Below are 21,555 nucleotides of genomic sequence, written 5' to 3' on the forward strand. Positions count from 1 at the left end.
TTATGTTATATATTATTATAAGTGTGTCATATACTATAAAGCATATGTTAGATATTAGATATATAAAATAGGGCATTATGTTCCAGAATGGAATAGTTTCATCAATAGTAAAGTTCCACATAGTGGATAAGGGAAGCCCAGTACTCTCCCTCCATCCTCACCTTATTGATATATTGATGATCTCTACGAGTCTCATAGGAAACTTATTCCAGATACAATATGAGCATTATCACCCTGCTGTTTGGTCTGATGAAAGACATTTTTTTAAACAGACTTGAAACCTTTTAAACTATTAAGTCTGTGACAAATTTCTTACCAATAAGAACCTGACTGTGTTTAAGTTTAAATTCTTTTTTTTTTTTTTAACTTCAGTTCACTTTTTATTGCACTGATCACACGTCATGGATGAGAATACACTGTATAATGTTGGACTGAGAATCATTCATGTTGGACTCAGCTTTTGAACAAAACACAAAACACAGTCTCCACTAGAGCGTACTAGTCAACTCTTACACATTCACAAGGTAGTCTCAGATGGGATGTTTCCTGTAGACATATGAAAAATATGGCTAGTATACGAATGTATAATGGCCACCCTGACACAAGAAGGGAGGCAAGAAACGATCGTGCATTGAAATGATTAGCAAGTAACTATTTTATGTATTTACCAACAATTTGAGGCAGACATGAATGAACAGGAATACTTGGAGGATGATCGCGATTGAAAAACATTTCAGCATATCCACAGTCCAGTCAGAATACTATGGTACTATATATATATAGTATAAACAACTGCTCAGTGATATTTCCATTTATTTTACTTTTAGTAATAAAAAGTTCTTTCTATCTCATACATGATTGAACACATATTTTGCTTTAAAATTAACAGTCACAATTGAAGAAACAATGGTTTATTTTTCTAATGAAATTACCAAGCTGCTAAATCTTAAGGCCTCAACAAATGTTGCATCTTAATATTTTCATTCAACAATAAGACCTTCTATTTTGATTATTCTCGGTAAATAGCAATTTTGTTTCTCCGTTGTTTCCATTTGCCAAAGTTAGGACAGACAGTTTAATATGGTGGCTACTGCTTTCAGGGGATTCTATCAGATGAATCCTCATTTCCATCACAATCGCTGCTGGCAATCTTTCATCAAAAGTCCATCCATTAGGACTTCTCTATCGTGGTTGGCCAAGAAGTCCTGCTTTGGTTGCCAGGGCTTCATTCTGCTGAATATGATATTCCTGAAATCTCATGGATATTCTTTGTGTCATTTTTAAATATTTCTGTAAGCAATGTTCGGAACAGGTGGTCTCTTCAGGTTTTACTTCTCTTGTTGTGAAGTCTTTAAGGCAATCCAAAAAGCAGGTTTCTGTAAGTTTATTGTATGTTCCAAGAAATTCCTTAAACTGTTTTATCTGATCAGATTCTGGTATTTGTGCAGCCATATTCTTATTGGTATGTTTATTAGTCACCTTTTCTGATGCATGAGTTTCCTTTTGTTCCAGAAAATTAGTTGTCCAACCTTTGCTTGAATGTTTCTAATGACTGATTTCTTACTTAAGCACAGGCTCTCGCATCTGACACCAGTGCGAGGCTGGGGAGCTGCTAAGTTTGAATTCTTAAAAAAAAAAAAAAAAAAAAAAAAACACAAAAAACAAACTAGCTTTGCTTGAATTACATTAGACATTGACTGTTCAGTAGCTACATATTGTCTTTCATTTTCTTCACCATTTTTCCTCCTCAATTCCTGATTAATTCTTTTTGCAGAGGCACATACAGCACTATTCATAAGTTGCATGATTTGTTTTTGTTCTTCAGAATTGACCCTATTTATTCTAGGTATACTTAGAATTTTTATTTTTACCATGTCTCATTTATGGGGTATCCTTTTTTAAAATCACAATTTTTGTTTCCATTGTGATTTATAGGCTTCCAGATGTATTTTCACTGTTTTAATGTTCTCCTTGTTTTGGCATTTATTAAAATAATAAGGTTAAAAATATCTGTGAAACATCTTAAAACCAAGCATGAATTAACACTCCTTAGATTACAGAAGAATGAGCTTGTAAATGGAAGTGACTGCTTACAACCACTCATGTCATTTTCTGGTGACAACCGCAGTTGACTTGCCTTTTTGCTGCTGGGGAGCATGTAGCATTACTTTTAGTCTATGGAAGTTAAGTCAAAATGTATAAATAAGTGTCTTTACACTGCTTATCATTTTACCAAATTTATCACAACCTCTGTTATTCCAGTTATTTTTGTGCAAATCTTATATGGCATACCTTATATCTCCTACTACATAGATGATATACTAAATATATATATATATATGTCATCTTTACACATCTTTTCATCTTAACAGTATTTAACCGAGTAATCTGCCAATAATATATTTTTAGTGAATATGTTAAATAAATAATGGTATTTTTAGATGGTCATGTTAGTAAGAAAAAATTTAGATGTAGTTGTGTTTAACATTAGAGTACATTTAAAAAACTCAGAAAATAATATATCACTTAGTAAGGAGGAATATGAAGGCCTTTTAATTATGGGAAATATTTTCAAACACTTGGTTCACTCAAAAATTCTATCTTGCTGCATGAAATGGCTTATATAATGTTTAAGTGTTTCATATAGTTAATTGCTGGCTATTAGAACTTAAAGAGATTTTGTCTTTCAGCTTCTGAATTCGGACCGCAGATCCACAGCCACAGTCCAGATCTGCAGTGGCTCTGTAAACCTTAAGGGTGCTGTGAAATGCAGAGCCTATATTCATAGCAATAAACCCAAGGTTAAAGATGCTGTGCAGGTACAAAAGGAATAACTGGTATATGAAAAACAGAAGCATGTTGACATAACTATTCAAAAATCCTAAAATTTTTCTCATTCTCAGATTTCATAATATGAATTTGATTTTAACTGATAATCAAGTCCCAATCTATTGGCTAGTCCAAGTATACCATGTAATTGGTCCTAAGATTTCTATATGTAGGATGTCTGTTTCAAAATGCCTTTTTTGAACTGATGATTATACAAATTTATTCAGTGCTCCACAGTTGTGATATATTAGTGCATTTGAAATCATTTCTTTGGAGGGAAATTAAACTTTTTAATAATTAATAATTTAATTTTAATACTTCATTGGAAGTGTTATTAGGTAATATTCTGTAATCCGTAAAATTTCTATTGAGAAATTTTAAAAATGATGACTGGCACTTTGTCATAGTTATACATTTCCTAATTTGGAACACTAGCATTATTTCTTTAGATGGAAAATTTCATTCATTTATTTGGTTTTAATTATTTAAATGATGATTAGGCAAATTTGCTATTAAACTGTTAATGTGTTAATAAGCATGTTAAATAAATGGACATTAAAAAATGGAATGATGTACCAGTTATTTTAGTGGACATGATTATATAGGAAAGTCAATTATGTTGGGGGAGGGTGGTAATAAAATAGTGCAAATCTAAAGTAATGGGTTTTATTTCTTACTGTAATTTGTTTTGTTTTTTCATAGGCAATGAAGAGAGATATATTGAATACAGTTGCAGATCGTTGTGAAATGCTATTTGAAGATCTGCTTTTGAATGAAATTCCAGAAAAAAAAGTTATGAGTATAAAATTAAGAACATTTTTTGTGTGTGTTCAATTGATACCATAATAGGATGTCAAAATGTAATAGATCATCTTTTGTAACTACCCAGATCTATCTTTTATAACAATATGGCATCTTCTACTTTTCTTAGTGAATGACAGTTTTTCAGTTGCCACCCAAAAAAAGATGTTTGGAACACCTTATAATAACAAATCTGTCAACTTTTAACAGTCTCAGGGAGGATTTTTAAAAAAAATTCTGCATGAATTTCTGCCAGAATGGATAAACTGTATTAACTTTATTTTATTTTATTTTATTTTATTTTTAAGATTTTATTTGAGAGAGAGAGCACAAGTGGGAAAGCAGCAGAGGGAGAGAAACAGGCTCCCCACTGAGCATGGAGCCTGACGTGAGGCTTGATCTCAGGACCTTGAGATCATGACCTGAGCTGAAGGCAGCCACTTAACAAACTGAGCCACCCAGGTGCCCTTTTGTTAACATTTTAAAGCTAATGTTTTTAAATTAAATCTGAGATTAAAAAAAAATTATTCAAAATAAAAATATTAGTGTTAAATATTATATAATAAATTTTAATAGGTATTTATGGCATATATGCAATTGATCTATTAATACTAAATTTTTTTGAATACCAATTTATATACTCATTATTACTCTAACACTTTATTAGATTTTAAAAAGCCTGGGTCATGGTGTCTTAACCTTTTATATTATTCCGTTTTGAGAATTATAAACTATGCCATTTCCATAATTTGTGTTAATAATAATATTTTTACTCCAAAAGAAAATTATAATACTGAGTATGCTTTTTGAAGTTACACATTTTTCTCTACCTTCCTACCATTCAGGTGCAATTGCACTTGCAATTCACAGTTGCGTATGTACATAATTGAAACATATACATTAGCTAGTTAAGGGAATATTTTTATGTTAATAGGAAAAACTATGTAATTATATAATAAACTTCTTGTAGTACTACTGATAGGTAGTATATTAGGTTTGGTGGACTAGTCATAATCTTTTTTATATTCCTGATATGATAGATTAGCAGAATTGCCAGATTTAACATTTGTCCTTCCTATACTCACAAATAACCCTGAAGCTCCATTTACTAATAATGTATAGTTTTTCTGAGACATGAATTTGAATATTACATGCAGCAATTGGATTGAGATTTTTGTTTTGGAAAGTATGTAAAACCTGATCAGTCAGTCACCCAGTCAGCCTATCAGCCTCGTGTTAGGGTGGCCTTGTTTTTACTACTTTGTGTATGTGATAACTCTCGTGGTGCTAAACATTACTTCACTTTTTGAGCAACAGAATGTGCTACAACTGAACTGTGAATTTTAGGATTTTCAGGGACATGGGGATGCATTCACCATTAGTGCCAAAATCTACCCTATTATACACATTAGTTCAATACTCTATTCCATTTAACAGTGCTTTGTAGACTGGTATTATATGACTGCCTTGGTATTATTTTATATTGAGTGAGCTAGTATTTTTAAATTTTTGCTGATGTTTAAGCAGCACAATTACTTCCCACAGCAGTTGTGATATTTATACATTAAATTTGATGTATTAGAAGTTAACGTTATCATCTAATGTTGTCTCTTCCTAAATTTTTTAAAAATAAAAATTTTCACTGGTAGTTGAGTGGCCTTTGAGGCCTGTGTGAAGAGAATGGTCACTGTAGTTTGTTGGAAAAAAAGCAGTGACTAACATATTTGGTTGGGTTCTGTGTCTACTCTACCACTAGCTGAGTCACTTTGGACCAATGATTTAGTCTCTATACAAGCGTCCATTGTCTTATCTAGAAAACAGTAGTAGATAATTTTTGAGGTTGTGAGATTAAAAAAGATGATGTTTGTAAAGCCCCTAATACAAATTGGTAAACTATATGTTCAGTAACTGGTAGTTACTATTATATTGGAGATGATAAAGAGAATTACTTAATAATTGTCTTTAAAATTTCCTAACTTTAATTTTTGGGAAGTGTATCATTATATTTCAAAAAGAAAGCAAGTATAAATATATATATTTTTAAACTTTAGTAACAGAATTATTTCAGCAACATGTTAGTTGATCTTAAGATACCACAATAGAAGAATAACTTGCAAGTATAATAATACAAACAAAAGTAAAATTTGAAGTTGAACATATATACACCAAATTGTTAGATTTTAGATTTAGTCTTCATTTTACTTAGCTTATCTTTCTTCTCTACTGGTAAGATTTTATGTATTTGTAATTTGGTAAAATGTAGAATGTATGCTGTGAAATTAACCTGAACTAGACGGTTTTTTTGCATGCTTAAGGAAGTCTGCAAAGGGCATATTAGCTTTACATGCCTGATCTTTAAAATAAACATAGTCTCTGAATTCTGGCTATCCAGATGAAAGAACTGGTTGTAGTTGAATGACAATAAAAAATATAAGTCCAATCATTCCTTTAACTTATTATGGTCTTCCCCTTCTCAGATTCCCCTTAAGAATTCCAGAGCTTCTCTCAGCCTACATTCAGTCTTGCCCAACTTACTCTCAGTAGATGACCTACTCATTGTGAAAATTGAAGACTCTTACCTTCTTCCATTCCTATATTCACATCCATCCATATCACTTGTCCTCTGAGAACATATTTGTATTCCTCTTTGCCTTTGGTCGTGGTTTTGCTCTCTAGATGGCACTTCTCTTTGCTTCATACAGATGTCTACTTATCCTTCAAGAATCAACTCAGATCTCAACTATTCTACACAATTTTCTATAATACTCTAGTATGAGTTAGGATTCTGTTCTTAACCAGTAAAAAACCAATTCTTATATTGCCTTGAATTTTTTTCTCTATTTTGAACTTACTTCAAATAACGTTTAACTAGATGCTCTGCTGTGGGAATATTCCTAAAGGATTCTTAGAATACTTGGTGAGAAATGTTTTTTTAAAAGATCATCCCATTTTTAACCTCAGACCAACCAGAAAGCTTTGTTTTATTTAGATACTAAATGGCTAATTTAACTTTTTTTTTCAAGATTTTTATTTATTTAACAGAGATAGAGAGCACAAGTAGGCAGAGCAGCAGACAGAGGGAGAGGGAGAAGCAGGCTCTCCGCTGAGCAGGGAGCCCTATGTGGGGCTTGATCCCAGGACCCTGGGATCATGACCTGAGCCGAAGGCAGCCGCTTAACCGACTGAGCCACTCAGGCGCCCCTAATTTAACTTTTTAATTTGAAAATTATAAGTTCTTTTTTAAATGAGTAATTTAAAATTATCACAACTACTGCTTTCACATTTGATTTTACATCAAAGAAATTTATTTCTTTTTCAGGAAAACTAGTATTAATGCACCTTGAAATAGTTTTAAAATTTTGCATGCCAATTACACATATATATTGTAGCCGTCTTTGAAAGTTTTGAACTTAACCTGTTTTAAGAAACTGTAGCCCAAAATAAAATAATGCATTCCTAATTTCAGTGTGGACAATATATATGCTACAGTAAGAATTGCAGTAATATAATTTTACAGCTAGGAGGCAGTCTGGTCAAAGAGTTAAAATTCTTCTCCCAGTTCTCATAGGACAACAATATAAGCAGAATCTGCAGGAACACATAATTTAAGTCATAGCATTTTCTGTGACACTTAAGGCATTCTTCATCATCTTTTGATTGTAATTGTATAAAGCTACCACTAGTTTCTTGATAAGGAAATGTAGATTGCTTTTAAAGTGAACCCTAGTTTTCTACTTGATCTGTACATTGGCTGCTTAATCATATCCATTGCTGAAAGAGGTGATTCTTTACACAAAATCTCTATCTTTGTTAATAGTTCAATAGAATGATGGTGTTGAACCAAACAGTAATTATGTGTTCATGTAGAACAGTGACAATGTTAGAAATTGGGGGAAATACTGTATTTTACTTTGTGAGGATTCAAAGAATGAAACATTTATTATTTAGATCCAGATTATTTTTTCTAAAGATAATTTAAAGCTCTTTACAAAAAGGTATTACAATTTAACAAGATAAAAATGATTAGCAATAAGAATGAGGCAAGAGGAAAATGAAAAAGCAGGATGGAGTTGGTAGTAAGAGTAGTATACATAACATAATTAAAAAAAATTAGTATACAAAGCATGTATCTTGATGTCCTACACATGTTGGGTATAGGGGGCTGGATCTGGTAAGATGACGTCAGTGGTAAGATTAGTGCAAAATGAATGCTATTCAATTTTCCTATACATTTGATGTAGGTGGGCCATTAATTTGACTCTAAACTTGCATGAAGAAGAGAAATATTCATAAAATGCGGTGCTTGTATGGTTAAACAAGAAAAACAATTTCTGAGACCAGGGACAAAATTCTCCTGGGTATTCCTTCATAGGACAGTGGATAATACAAGAATATATAACTTAAAAAAAAAAGAAAGAATGTGTGACTAACATTATCTTCACATTTGAAGGCAGTGGTTAAGTTTACATTTCATAGGAGTATCATTTAGTCCCTTGCAGAGGCCAGGGGTATTGAGGTGAAGCAGAATTCAATAAGAGCAATTCTGTGTCGGATCAATTAAGACATGAAAAGCCTTTTAGATTTTATTTTTATTAGCGTATATTTCATATACTCATACAAATATATCACTGATGCTAGTGACAGACCAATCTAAATATTGATAATGTTCTATCTCCTTTTAGATTCTGAAAAAGAGTTTCATATCCTCCCTCACCGAGTTTTCGTCCCCATTCCGGGATCCACTGTAATGTTATGTGATTATAAATTTGGTGATGAGTCAGCTGAAGAAATAAGAGACCATTTTATAGAGATGTTAGATCATATGATTCAAATAGAAGATTTGGAAATTGCAGAGGAAATAAACACAGGTAATTATATGATGTTACTTAAGAACCTGATTAGACTTTTGCTAAGATGACCTATAAGGCATCTGGTTTAAGTATGTCTTTAGATTTCTTTAACAGTAGTTCTGTTTGATATTTTTGAGGCATTTAAAAATGTGTCTGTTTAATTTCTACAGATAGAAACATGCAGTCAGTGTTTTCCTGGAAAATTCTACCAAAATTTAAGTTACTTAAGGTTTTTCTAAGCCTAGCAAGTAGATCTTCATAAAACAAGTTCAGCTTTAAATAAGTGGAAATACATAGCTTTTAGGTGTTTCTTTTATTATAAGAAAAGTTTTCTTAAAATTCACTTATTTGGTTAAGCATTTTTTTAATTTTTTATTTATTTTTTTAAAAGATTTTTTTTTTTTTTTTGTACACAGAGACCAGCGAGAGAGGGAACACAAGCAGGGGGAGTGGGAGAGGGAGAAGCAGGCTCTCCTCTGAGCAGGGAGCTCAATGCGGGGATTGATCCCAGGACCCTGGGATCATGACCTGAGCCGAAGGCAGACGCTTAACGACTGAGCCACCCAGGTGCCCTGGTTAAGCATTTTTAAACAGTTTATTATACATGTTTTCAATACTAGTGGGCTTTATTTTCTTACCCCTTTATGTAATTGGGATACTAAGGTAAAATGGGCAGTTCCAAACATTAGATCAAGATTATTTTTATGGAACATAGATTTGCCATACTATCGAATTATCTATCAGTTTCTCCTCCTAAATGTCCCTTTCACATTTGACCTTACATTCTTTTTGTTGTTGTTGTTTGTTTTTTTTAATATTGCACAGTTAATTCTTGTCCCAATTTTTATCACAAAACACTGATTCCATCAAAATATATTTTTATTGACATTAGGGCCAACTTGCAAAACACTTGAAGCACAGATGTTTCAAGGTGCCATTTTGTGATCTGACTTCCCTTTTCCACTTCTTTAATTAATCTCCTTTTTGGGTCTCTGGCTGTTGAGTTTAGGTGGGTAACGTTCAGTCACAATGAAAGTAAGGTGAGGAACTGGTCTCTGGTGTGCTTGTTACCTTTGTGGTCTTTGATAACTACACTTGAGTCATTTTTTTTTTTAATTCTTAATTGTGACTTTTTAAAAAATTTTATTTCATTATTTTATGTTAATCACCATACGTTACATCATTGGTTTTTGATGTAGTGTTCCATGATTCATTGTTTGCGTATAACACCCAGTGCTCCATTCAGTACGTGCCCTCTTTAACCCATCCCCCCACTCCCCTCCCCTCTAGAACTCTCAGTTTGTTTCTCAGAGTCCATCGTCTCTCATGGTTCGTCTCCCCCCCTCCGATTTTCTCCCCTTCATTTTTCCCTTCCTACTATCTTCTTTTTTTTAACATACAATATATTATTTATCTAGAAGGCTGTTTTGTTTTGCTTTGCTTTGCTTTGCTTTTGTTTTGTGTCTAGTGAGAGAAAGATATGAAAACATATCGATAAATAGTGTATAAGTTTATGACAGGCTTCCTGAAACATTTAAAAATATGTGATAAGGGCTCCTGGGTGGCTCGGTTGGTTGGGCGACTTCCTTCGGCTCAGGTCATGATCCTGGAGTCCTGGGATCGAGTCCCGCATCGGGCTCCCTGCTTGGCGGGGAGTCTGCTTCTCCCTCTGACCCTCCCCCCCTCTCATGCTCTCTCTCTCTCTCATTCTCTCTCTCAAATAAATAAGTAAAATCTTTAAAAAAAAATAAAAATAAAAAATATGTGATAAAAGTAATTATTTGCAAATATCAATAAATATTGAGTATGTAGCTATTTATCAAACTTCAAATTTCTGATATAATAGTAGAAAGTCTTTAGGTTACTTTTGAATGTGGATGTTTATAAAATTTGAATATAACAATTTTTAAGTCTTTTTTCTAATTCTAACTTCTTAATTATTTTTCTGTGACTTAACTAATTCCTGCCCCCACCGTAAGAGTATTTGATTCAGAGTACTCTTGTTACAATGATGAGTCAAGTAAGTATTTCATTGGTGAATATCAAATCTGTCAGTAAAGTTTTAGATTAGTTGGAGACCAGTGAGTTTGTTGTTTTGTTTTCTTTTTTTTTTCTCAACAACTCCAGGTTAGTATTAATTATGATCTGGAACAGTAAGCTTGTTCTAAAGAAAAAAAATACTTCAAATTGCTCAGTATCTGATCCTTTGAAAACTATTATTTTTTAAGGGATAGCTATAGTATATTCCCTAACTGATGGGTACTTTGAAAGTAAACTGGTAAACATGTTTGCTGCTTTCTGAAATATGTTTTCCCAGATTAGTGGCTGCACTATCTCTGCCAACCAGATTTAGAGTCATCAGGGTAGGGATTTTTGATTGTTTTGTTCACTTTTGTTTCTATTGCCTGACAGTAGTTCTTGACCCATTCTGTTGTTGATAATCTGAATGAATTTTATGTGGGATCACTAGAGTTGACCTAGTTTACCCTCTTTCTTTTAATATTGAAATTTATATTCCTAGGAGATGGGGATTTAGACTGTATTCTTCCTTATTCCAAATACCACTCTGTCTTCCTATAACTAACACCTTATTCAGTAATCTGGAGCAGTAAAACATGAGTACTTTTTTACTGAGGCCATGCTTTTAAATTTGAAGTCAACTATCATGCTCTAAGTATGTTGAAGCCAAATATTTGCACAGTCCTTTAACTGGTCTCTTTATTATAGTTTCCAGATCTCATTCTTTCTTACCACCTTGTTTGTCTTTTTATAGATTAGGAATTTTTAACCTGTGGTACCCATAACCTTTGGGGTCATAGCTGGCTTTCAGGAGGTCCACAAACCACTTAAAAGTAATTGTATAATTTTTTTCTGGAAAAAGATCTATTAAAGAGTTGGTGACCTAAGAAAGATTAAAAACTACTTCTTTAAATATACTTTGGTTTGCCTTTCTTTAAATAAATTACCCTGAATTCAACCTAATATTCTAATAATATTATTAGCTATTACTTATATAGAACCTACTATGTATGGGCACTGTTTTAAGAGCCTTACAAATACTAAATCATTTAATTCTTACAATAGCCCTATGATGTAGATACTATTCTTAGTCCCATTTTCCAGATGAGAGAATTGAAGCTCAGAGGTCAGATAATTTTTCCAGGGTTACACAACTAGTAAATGGTGGAGCTAGAATTTAAACTTAAGCAATTTGGTTCTGGAGTCTGTGCTTTTTTCTAACAATTCCTTTCCATGGGACCTAACCAACACAGACTCTAGAACTACTACTTTCCATGGTCTAGATTCTTATTTTAGCATGGCCATCTTCATTGAATCATTCAAAAATTTTTTTGACTTAAATGAATGATGTTACATTATTCTGGTTTAATTTCATCTTCTGTCAGTATCATTTCTCACTTGTTGGCTAGAATCTTGGATCTGTTATAGTAGATGGTTTTCATATTCTTTTTGAATTACTTGTCACACTTTTAGTGTGTATTACATTCATGAAAGATTAAAGGGTAGCACTGTATGCAAAATTTGACCCAATCACAACTTACTTTATTATTTTTTTATTTTTTGACTAATTATTTTTACAACTTACTTTAAAAATCAGATATAAAAGCTTAGGGAGAGAGAGATTTCATTTAGATTATTTTTTTAAAGATTTTATTTATTTATTTGAGAGAAAGAGACAGAAATAGTGACAGAGATAGCAAGAGAGAGCAGGAGTGGGGGGAGAAGCAGGCTCCCTGTTGAGCAGGGAGCTCAATGCAGGGCTCCATCTCAGGACCCTGTGACCATTACCTGAGCTGAAGGCAGACGCTTAACTGCCCGAGCCACTCAGGTGCCCCAACTGTCAGATTTTTGAGAGTAAGTACCTAGAATGTTTCTCTGTGTACTGAGCTCTATGCCTCAAACATGATAGGTATTCCTAAATATTTGTTAATAACTGACTGATATATACTATATAGGCCATTTTTTGGAAATTATTGCACATCTTTTTTTCACTTATTTTATGCTTGAAAAATTGTAAAGTTTACATCTAGCCAGATACAAGGTTTTTAAGGTTTGTGTAGGGCACTTACAACTGAACATGAACATTTAAAAAGGGTATGATAGTCATAGCTCTATGGTGATATAATTCAGAACATTTTAAGGGGTATAGAACATTTAAAACATATGACATTATGTAGCACTAGACATTTTAATTCTAGTTTACAGCATTTAGTATGTCTAATTATCAGATATTTATTAAGCATTTGCTCTGTTCAAGGCAGTGTGATAGATAAAACATCAAAGACGAGATTCCTTTCCTTAAAAAGCCTGATTTGGAAGATATAATATGTGTGCACTGTTAATTATGCAGAACATGTAGTAAGGTCATAAGAGTAAGAACTTACCATTAATGATTAAAATTTTAGAGTTTCCAGTGATTTTGTTATTCAATGAGAAGAAAATATTTTGACTGTAGGTTAGCGATAACAATATACAGTAACCAAGTTTTGACATTAGTATTTTCGATTTTAGTAAACTGTTTCCATTTTTTCATTGTTTATTATTACTGCTTTATGTTTCACTTTAATTAAAAGCATACATCTATTGTATAAATTGATGCTCTATAGTATTCAGTGGATAATCCCAAATATATTAAAAGCTCCCTAGTTTTGAATGATTCTTAGAATTCTTTGAAATATCCTTGCAAATAATTAAAAGACTTATTTATAGCATCAAGATAATATACTTCTTAGCTATTTATCAAATTTAAATGCTATTCGCTAATGAATTGTTTTTATCATTTATATGTATACTAAATATATTTTAATCCTGTTTTTGAACTTTCCTTCGGTAAGCTTTATCATTAGCACTGTACCATGTTAAATATTAGTATGAGCTAGTACTGAAGTATTTAAAAATCCACTTTTTAATCTTAGATGATATATAAATGTTCATTAGTCTTGTGGATTTTGATTTTTTATAAGCTTTTAATATTGGTACTTAGTTGTATATTTCACACTGTATTTTAAAATTATTTTCTGTCTATATTTTTTTATGCTGGTAATCTAGTATAGAGATAGATAAACTGAATAGGAAGAGTTTAATATTACACAAAGGAAACAAAACAGCAATTTCTGGAAAGTTAGGTGTATATACTTGAATGTATGCTGTATCAAACTCATGATCTCTAGATTATATATTTTTCTAATATAATGCATTGAAGATACTGCTTCATTATGTTAAATATGGTTCTTTAAGGACTCTTCCCTGTTTTTGAAACTTATATAAATCCCAACTGAGTGATTGATTGACTACTCTATTTTAAGCATTAGGGTTCTAGAGATCAAATATACAGTCCTGACTCTGAAGAAGTTCATAGTCTAGAGGGAAATACAGAGAAATGGATTACTCTGAATAAGGTGATTAGTTCTATAATAGAAGGATGAACAGAATTATCAGAACATTTAGCACAGGGGTTATCCTTTTATGGGGTTAGAGAAAGCTTCTGAAAGCAAGTGACATTTGAGTTCATTTTGAAGGATGAATGTGATAAAAGTAACCCTAGGCTTTTCAGGAATTGAACACTGGCATCAGATGTATTGTGACCAAGAATATGACTTGTCTAGAATTATATTAGTTTTGTTGTTTCAAATATTTGTTGAATTAGAAGAAATTATTTGGTAATTAGCATATTTTTAATAGCAAAATAACATATTCCCAAATTATAGGTTAGGGTAAAAACATAAACATTTTAATAGAAAAATTAAGTGATTTTTCATAACATCCTATTCATTTAGAATTATATTCACTTACTCATTTACTCCCTAACTCATTCATTAATTACTCAAAAATATATTGTTTTATTAATAATAAAAATAATGGATTATTAATATTTATTCATTAATTTACTAAAAATATTAGATGCATAATTTTATGAAGATAGTATTTTAACTGAGTCCAGGTATGCCACTTACATCTGTGTAACTTTAAATAATCCCCCTCTGAATCCCAGATTCTCTTGGTGTTAAGAGAATTTAGTACAAACATTAGGGAAAATACTTTCTAAACAAAAAGAGATACATAACTGTAAGGTGATATTAACTAGTATTATAAGACATTTAAATCATGAGCTTTCTGAATTATAATAAAGAATATTAACATTAAAGTATAAAAGTAATATTTTGTAGTATGTATAAATTTTCCTATATATTTGAAATTAGAGTTTTCATATATAATAAACCATAAAAGGTGAGTTTAAATGTTAAAGTTCAAAAATTGAGGGGCACCTGGGTGGCTCAGTCATTAAGTATCTGCCTTCAACTCAGGTCATGATCCCAGGGTCCTGGGATCGAGCCCCACATCGGGCTCCCTGCTTAGCGGGAAGCCTGCTTCTCCCTCTCCCACTCCCCCTGCTTGTGTTCCCTCTCGCTGTCTCACTCTCAGTCAAATAAGATATTAAAAAAAAAAAAATGAAATCAATTACTATAGGGGTGTTAAACTTGTTATAAGAATCTGGCTTTATTTTCTAACTATTAGAAAATATTAATTATTTTTATTCTATAATATACTTGCCAAGTAGTTGCTATGTTTGAAATACATATTTTGCCAGGTAAATACCTTAAAATAACATACTTTTAAATGACTTAAGGGTTGAAGAACAATTTGTTTGTCAAAATGATTCATTTAAGGTGAGGGATAACTATGGCTTTAAAATTTCTTAGGTGCATTAGTCATCTACTAGATATTAAGTTAGTAATTCAGATGCACTTTATCTACAGTATCAGCTAAAAATGTGAAGCCACACCTTTAAAATCTGGTGAAACTCATCTTTGCCAATTCTGTCTTGATATCAGAACTAATTAATTTTTGTTGTTTGGTTAAACATTGATAATTTAATTATAAAGGAAAGAGAAATAATAATGAACATGTGTTTTTATGACTAAATCACTGAGTATAGTGAAACCTCATTACTTCAGTATTCGGAGATGTGGAAGAAGACAACTAAGGAGTTTAAGTTGTAACATTTTATTTTAAGCATCAAAATAGTCCTGCCTAACTATCAACAGCTTGGAATGAAATTGAACACATTTACAACTTAGCATGCATTCATTACTGACCTTGTTTTCTCTTTTGTTGACAGTTGCTCAAAAAGATTCTTACATGATTAATTTGGGGCTTATCTGAAGTTAAAATTACCTGATTTTAAGGAATGCTTAAGATCTAATTTCCTATCGAATCATGTTATTTGCATTTAAATTTCAGATACTAGTAAAAACATAGTGTCTGAGATTTGAATTAAAATCCCAGAAGCTCCCACCAAAAACAAACATAAATAAATTGTTATGACAACATCTTACTCATCCTTGAAAAATACTCTGCTTCAGTAAAATTATCTCAGATTTGTATCAAATCAGTATGATTTTGTATGATAGATTAAAAATGAAAATAGAGCAATGAAATTTTTTTTATAGAAGTAAATTACTTGTGCAGAAGATTTGACATACTAGAGCATGACTTTAGCATATAACAATTCAATATTAAATGTATAAGTAATATATCATGAAAAACCATTTTTATGCTCTTTAATTTTTTTATTAATGTATAATGTATTATTTGTTAATTCTTGTACTCTTTAAATGCACGTACTCAAGTAAAAAAAAATCCTATAGCAAATAAGTGTAATTCATCCTTCATCCATTATTTTTATTTGTATTTGTTATCTGAAATAAGGACTTTAGTGGCCCCCCAAAAAAAGTTTTTTAGTACTGATATTTACTAATAGAAAAACCAAAATTGTTTGTGTTAACATGAATAAAACTGTACTATTCATTCAACTTTTTGATCTATAGATGAAGTTAGGGGAAAAATGAAGTTGGTAGGCTAATGTAATCTAGAACTGAGGTGTTATAGTCCTTGAGAAAACTAGAAACTTATAGAAGACTGAATTTTTTTTTTGATAATGTGTTCCTTATAATGTTCTTTAAAACTCATTTTAAAATGGGAATTATTCCCATTTTATTTAGGATTGATTGTTATTATCCTCTTGCAGCTTGTATGAGTTACTTTATGAATACTGAAGCTTCATTGGACAACACAGATGATGAACAACCAAAGCAACCAATTAAAACTACAGTAATATTGAAAATTCAGCAAAACATAGGTATATAATTTCTTTTATAACATTGAAAAGATGGTATTTTGGATTTGAGTTTTCTCATTATTTTAAAATTGTTTCCATTGCATTTTGCTTTCTTAGAGGTGCTAGATTAAGCCTGTATTTATTGAGTATTATGGAAAGTGCTAGACCCTGGAGATGGAAGAGATGGAAAGATTTATAAATAATGCATTATCGCAATTGCTCTCAAACGTGACACTTTCTATTAATTTTTTTGGCCTGTTTGTTTTGTTTTTAGAAGGGGTGGGAGAGGCAGACAGAGAGAGAGAAAATCTTAAGCAGGCTCCACACCCGGTGCAGAGCCTGATGTGGAGCTCGATCTCACAACCTTGAGATTATGACCTCAGCTGAAATCAAGATTTGGATGCTTAATGACTTAACCACCCAGGCACCCCACTTTCTGTGTTTTTACAAGAAAAACTTGTTGAGTTTCGGGAATCAGTTATTATAGTTGGGCCAATGCTTTTCAGACTGGTGTTCTTTGAAAAACTGCTATTGTAGAAGATTTTGATACCTGTTCTATGAAAAAAGTCAAATTCAAGTCTGGAAATTCGTAATGAACTTTAGAATTTTAAAGGCTCCAAGAAGAGTGGCATTCACTTCAACATTGTTCAGACGTATTGATTAAAGACCATGTAGACTGTTGTTAAGTGGAATGCCGATTTGAAAAATGCTTTATAAGCATTAAGACTTTTGACTGTTAGAAGCCAGAAGATTTTTCTAGGCACTTACTCATTAGATAATTACCTAAATTCTTTGTACCGAAGTGTGTGTGTATGTGTGTTTCTGTGTCTAGACTGCTCTGGTCGGTTTTGTTTTGGTTAACTTACAGTTATCAGGAAAAAATAAGTAAAACTAAAAGTTGCCAAGACAAACTTACTAATTCTTAGATTTTATAATGGTAGAATCTTGAGTTTTTTAGTTTGAATAGTTACACAGATGACTTTGCCTTGTCATGTTTGAGACCCACTGCCCATTGGAGCTGTCTTTTGGTTTAAGCTAGGTACCATAAGATGGCTGGAATGTCAGTGTGCATATTTATAGAAACTTTTTTAAAGTATATGTGAGTTTTTCTCTCAAATGTGTGTGAGTGCACATGTGTGTAAGAGAGACACTGTTTTGTTTTTTTTTTGAAGGTTTTGCTAAGTGGTGAAGTACACAATTACCAGTCCAGCCTTTGCCATCTATTCAACTTATTGCTGTGTTTTCCTCCTAAGACTTGGCTGGCTTTTAATACATATACATGTGTGTGTAAGCATATATGTTTGTGCAGGTGCATCTTGTCGTTGCCTACATTTCAGAGCCTAGGACCAGTTAAGCCTTTCTTTCACTCATTCCATTTCCATTTGTTTTGTGTTTATTTTACTTGTAGGTGTGATTGCAGCAGTTGCGGTTGCAGTCCTTGCTGCGGGTATCTCCTTTCATTACTTCAGTGATTAGGGTGAGACACAGCTTCCTGATCTTCCAGAGAACACTGAGCAACCATTATGAATAAAAGACGCAAACAGTCCATCTGCATTTAAGACCAGAGCAGCCATCTCTGCTGCCATTATGCCTATTATGTTTCTGACTAAAATGAAATCACCGGCTGCCTTGTTTAGCCTTGCTTATGTTATAGATGGCTCAGGCTTCCAAAAATAAAGTTGTGTATGTAGATGGAAGTTGCATGTAACAAATCCTTATTATCTATTTTTAAAAATGTTCAAAATGATGGTTTATTTTCATAGATTTTAGTCCTGTTGATCTGGATCACATATTGATCAGGATATTGAAAATTTGAATAGTCAGAGTTGACAATATCTTAGTAATAGAATAACTGGAGAAATTTCTACAAGGTGGGGCAACAGTCTGTTGGGTAAGTTCATACTCTAGGACCTTTCTTTATATTTTTGATGGCACAACAAGAAGTTTTATTCTATTGATAGAAAAAAAATAACCTGCAATTAATAGTTCTACCACAGCAATTAACAGCATGTAAAAAGAAATGTCTCTTTTAAAACATTAGAAGGAAAAATGCTCTGCATTTTTTTAAATTTTATTTTATTATTTTATGTTAATCACAGTACATTACATCATTAGTTTTTGTTGTAATGTTCCATGATTCATTGTTTGCGTATAACACCCAGTGCTCCATTCAATATGTGCCCTCTTTAATACCCATCACCAGGCTAACCCATTCCCTCACCCCCCTCCCCTCTAGAACCCTCAATTTGTTTCTCAGAGTCCATAGGTGTCTCATGGTTCGTCTCCCCCTCCAAATCCCCCCCTTCATTTTTCCCTTCCTACCATCTTTTTTTTTACATATAATGTATTATTTGTTTCAGAGGTACAGATCTGTGACTCATCAGTCTTACACAATTCACAGCACTCACCATAACACATACCCTCCCCAGTGTCCTATCACCCAGCCACCCCATTTCTCCCACCCCCCCACCACTCCAGCAACCCTCAGTTTGTTTCCTGAGATTAGGACCTTTCTAATGTATACTCAGTTCCAAAATACTGACCAAGTTCTGGTCAAGGGGTAGGAAACCTTTCCAGAAAGGTTTGAATTATTAAGGATTGCCATAAATCATGTGCTTTCTTGGGTTAGTATATTATACCTGCTTTAATATATTTAGTAAGACTTTTACTTCTAACAGTACGTTAGACTGGGTACTGCAAAACAACTAAATCCTGAATAAAATCTATTTTTGAATGCATTAATCGGCTCAAAGAAAGTAGGGGAAGTTTCTGTGAATCATACCTCTATTTTTACTTGCCCACAGATGAACACATTTTGAGTTGGGAATTGCGAATACTGTATTAAGCGTGCAAGTGGGCAGTGGTTGCACAGATAGCAAATACCAAGTGCAACATAGCCATATACAGTTTGCCTTGGACTAGAAACAAGGAGATGAATCTGAATCTGAGATGTTGTCCTAGCCAGGACAGTTGAAGTGGCTACTTAGTTTGTAGTATCCTGTAACTCCTGGCAGAAGCAAGATACAGGCTCAAGATTTCCATAGATTAAGATAAAAAAAATATGACTAGAGATTACCAGGTGCAAACTGAAACTAGCTAGCATGAGAAAAAACTATAGAAATAAGAAACTTTGGATTCAATTCTCCATGGTCTCATCACTGACATCTATGAAAGATGGAACCGCAAGCAGATCTAAAAAAGAAAACAATGCTAAAAATGAAAAATATGTTACTTGAAATTAAAAAAAAAACCTCAGACATGTTGAATATCATATTAGACTCAACTGAAGAGACAGTAAAGTGGAAGTGAGATCTAAAGGAATTACCCAGTGCGCAGCGAAGAGAAACAAGGAGCTAGAAAATACAAATATTAAAGAAAAGTATAGAGATATGAAGGGAAGATGGTTACAAAGACTAGAAGTATTAGGAGGGAGGAATAGAGAGGGTGGAGGAGTACAGTATTTGAAGATAACTATTTTCTTTTTTTGTTGTTGGAGAAACATGAATTCATAATTTGAGGAAGCACAGCACAATATATCCCAAGCATACATGGATCAAATCCATGCCTAAACCCAAAGTAGTGTAACTACAAGATACCAAACACAAGATTTTAAAAGCATTCAAAAGAACAAAAAGATCAATGAAGGCAACATACATACTAACATACTTAGTAGGCTTCTCAATAGCAACAATGTACCCAAAAGATGGTGGAATAATGCCTTCAAAATTCTGAGAAAAACTATTATCAACTTAGAATTTGTGCCAAGCAAAACTGAAATGTTCAGATGAAAAACAGATTTTTACCATCAACGGCACTTCAATAAAGAAACTGCCAAAGGTTGATCTTCAGAAGGAAAACGTTTCCACAAGGATGATCTGAAATTGAAGATCTGGTGAGCAAATATAATGATAAACATGTAAATCAAAAGTGTTGCTAATATAAAACAGTCGTAATTGAAGAAGTGTTTATAAGAAGTAAAATTGTAAACAATTGTAAAACTAAATAAACATTCTGTGCAACATGAATGTGGACTTCTAAAATAGGATATAATTAAAAAACTGAATGATATTTAAGATGGGAGGAGGGTGATTAGAATTAAAGTGTTCTGAGGTGCTTTCATTATTCAGAAAGTGGGTTAAGATACTGCTAAAATAATAGATATAGAATGAATCATTGCAAAGGAAAAGAAGTTTAAAATAGTGGGCGCCTGGGAGGCTCAATTGGTTAAGCAATTGCCTTAGGCTCAGGTCATGATCCTGGAGTCCCAGGATCGAGTCCCACATCGGGCTCCCTGCTTGGCAGGGAGTCTGCTTCTCCCTCTGACCCTCTTCCCTCTCGTGCTCTCTATCTCATTCTCTCTCTCTTAAATAAATAAATAAATAAATAATCTTAAAAAAAAAGTTTAAAATAGTGAAACAGGAAGACAATGACTTAGCCCAAAAGGAACAAATTAGGGGTGGGGGAGGAACAAAATTAGTAAGATAATAATAAGTGAAGTAATACTAATTAAAATAGACATGAATAAACTAAACCCAGTTCAACAACAGATTGATTAGGTTTTTTAAAATCCAGCTATATATAGGCTGGATTTTTTTAAAAGATGAAAACGCAGAGGGAAATAAAATTTGTGTAGCTTTAGTGATACTAAATCAAAATTAGTTTTATGGTAGTAGTATTAAATGGAGAAGGCCACTAATAATGATAAAAGGATCAATTCACTAGAAATATGTAACAATTTTAAATATGTACATACTTCATTAGATGGCCTCGAAATGTGTAGGACTAAACCAAAAAACTGAACAACATAGAGATTTCTTTTTTTTTTTTTTAAGATTTTATTTATTTATTTGACGGAGACACAGCGAAAGAAGGAACACAAGCAGGGGGAGTGGGAGAGGGAGAAGCAGGCTTCCCGCGGAGCAGGGAGCCCGATGTGGG

The 21,555-nt window shown here is 32.6% G+C and overlaps 1 protein-coding gene and 1 pseudogene across 3 annotated transcripts in view; one reads left to right on the plus strand and one right to left on the minus strand.

Annotated features, from left to right (window-relative positions):
- ODR4 (odr-4 GPCR localization factor homolog) overlaps positions 1–20,617 on the plus strand; it is a 37,823-nt gene extending 17,206 nt beyond the window's left edge. For all 3 annotated transcript variants that reach the window (XM_088016870.1, XM_088016871.1, XM_088016872.1), the window contains 5 exons: positions 2,691–2,819; positions 3,532–3,620; positions 8,311–8,498; positions 16,528–16,638; positions 18,026–20,617. In XM_088016870.1, the coding sequence (XP_087872996.1) occupies positions 2,691–2,819; positions 3,532–3,620; positions 8,311–8,498; positions 16,528–16,638; positions 18,026–18,093 (585 nt within the window). In that variant the 3' untranslated portion in view covers positions 18,094–20,617. The remainder of the gene's footprint in view (positions 1–2,690; positions 2,820–3,531; positions 3,621–8,310; positions 8,499–16,527; positions 16,639–18,025) is intronic.
- LOC114222897 (mitochondrial import inner membrane translocase subunit Tim9 pseudogene) lies at positions 1,076–1,480 on the minus strand (annotated as a pseudogene).
- Positions 20,618–21,555: the final 938 nt, after the last annotated feature.

Source organism: Eumetopias jubatus, unplaced genomic scaffold (assembly GCF_037043125.1).
Source record: "Eumetopias jubatus isolate StellerSeaLion01/CBP00866 unplaced genomic scaffold, mEumJub1_p1.0 scaffold_12, whole genome shotgun sequence".
In the NCBI taxonomy this organism is placed as follows: domain Eukaryota; kingdom Metazoa; phylum Chordata; class Mammalia; order Carnivora; family Otariidae; genus Eumetopias; species Eumetopias jubatus.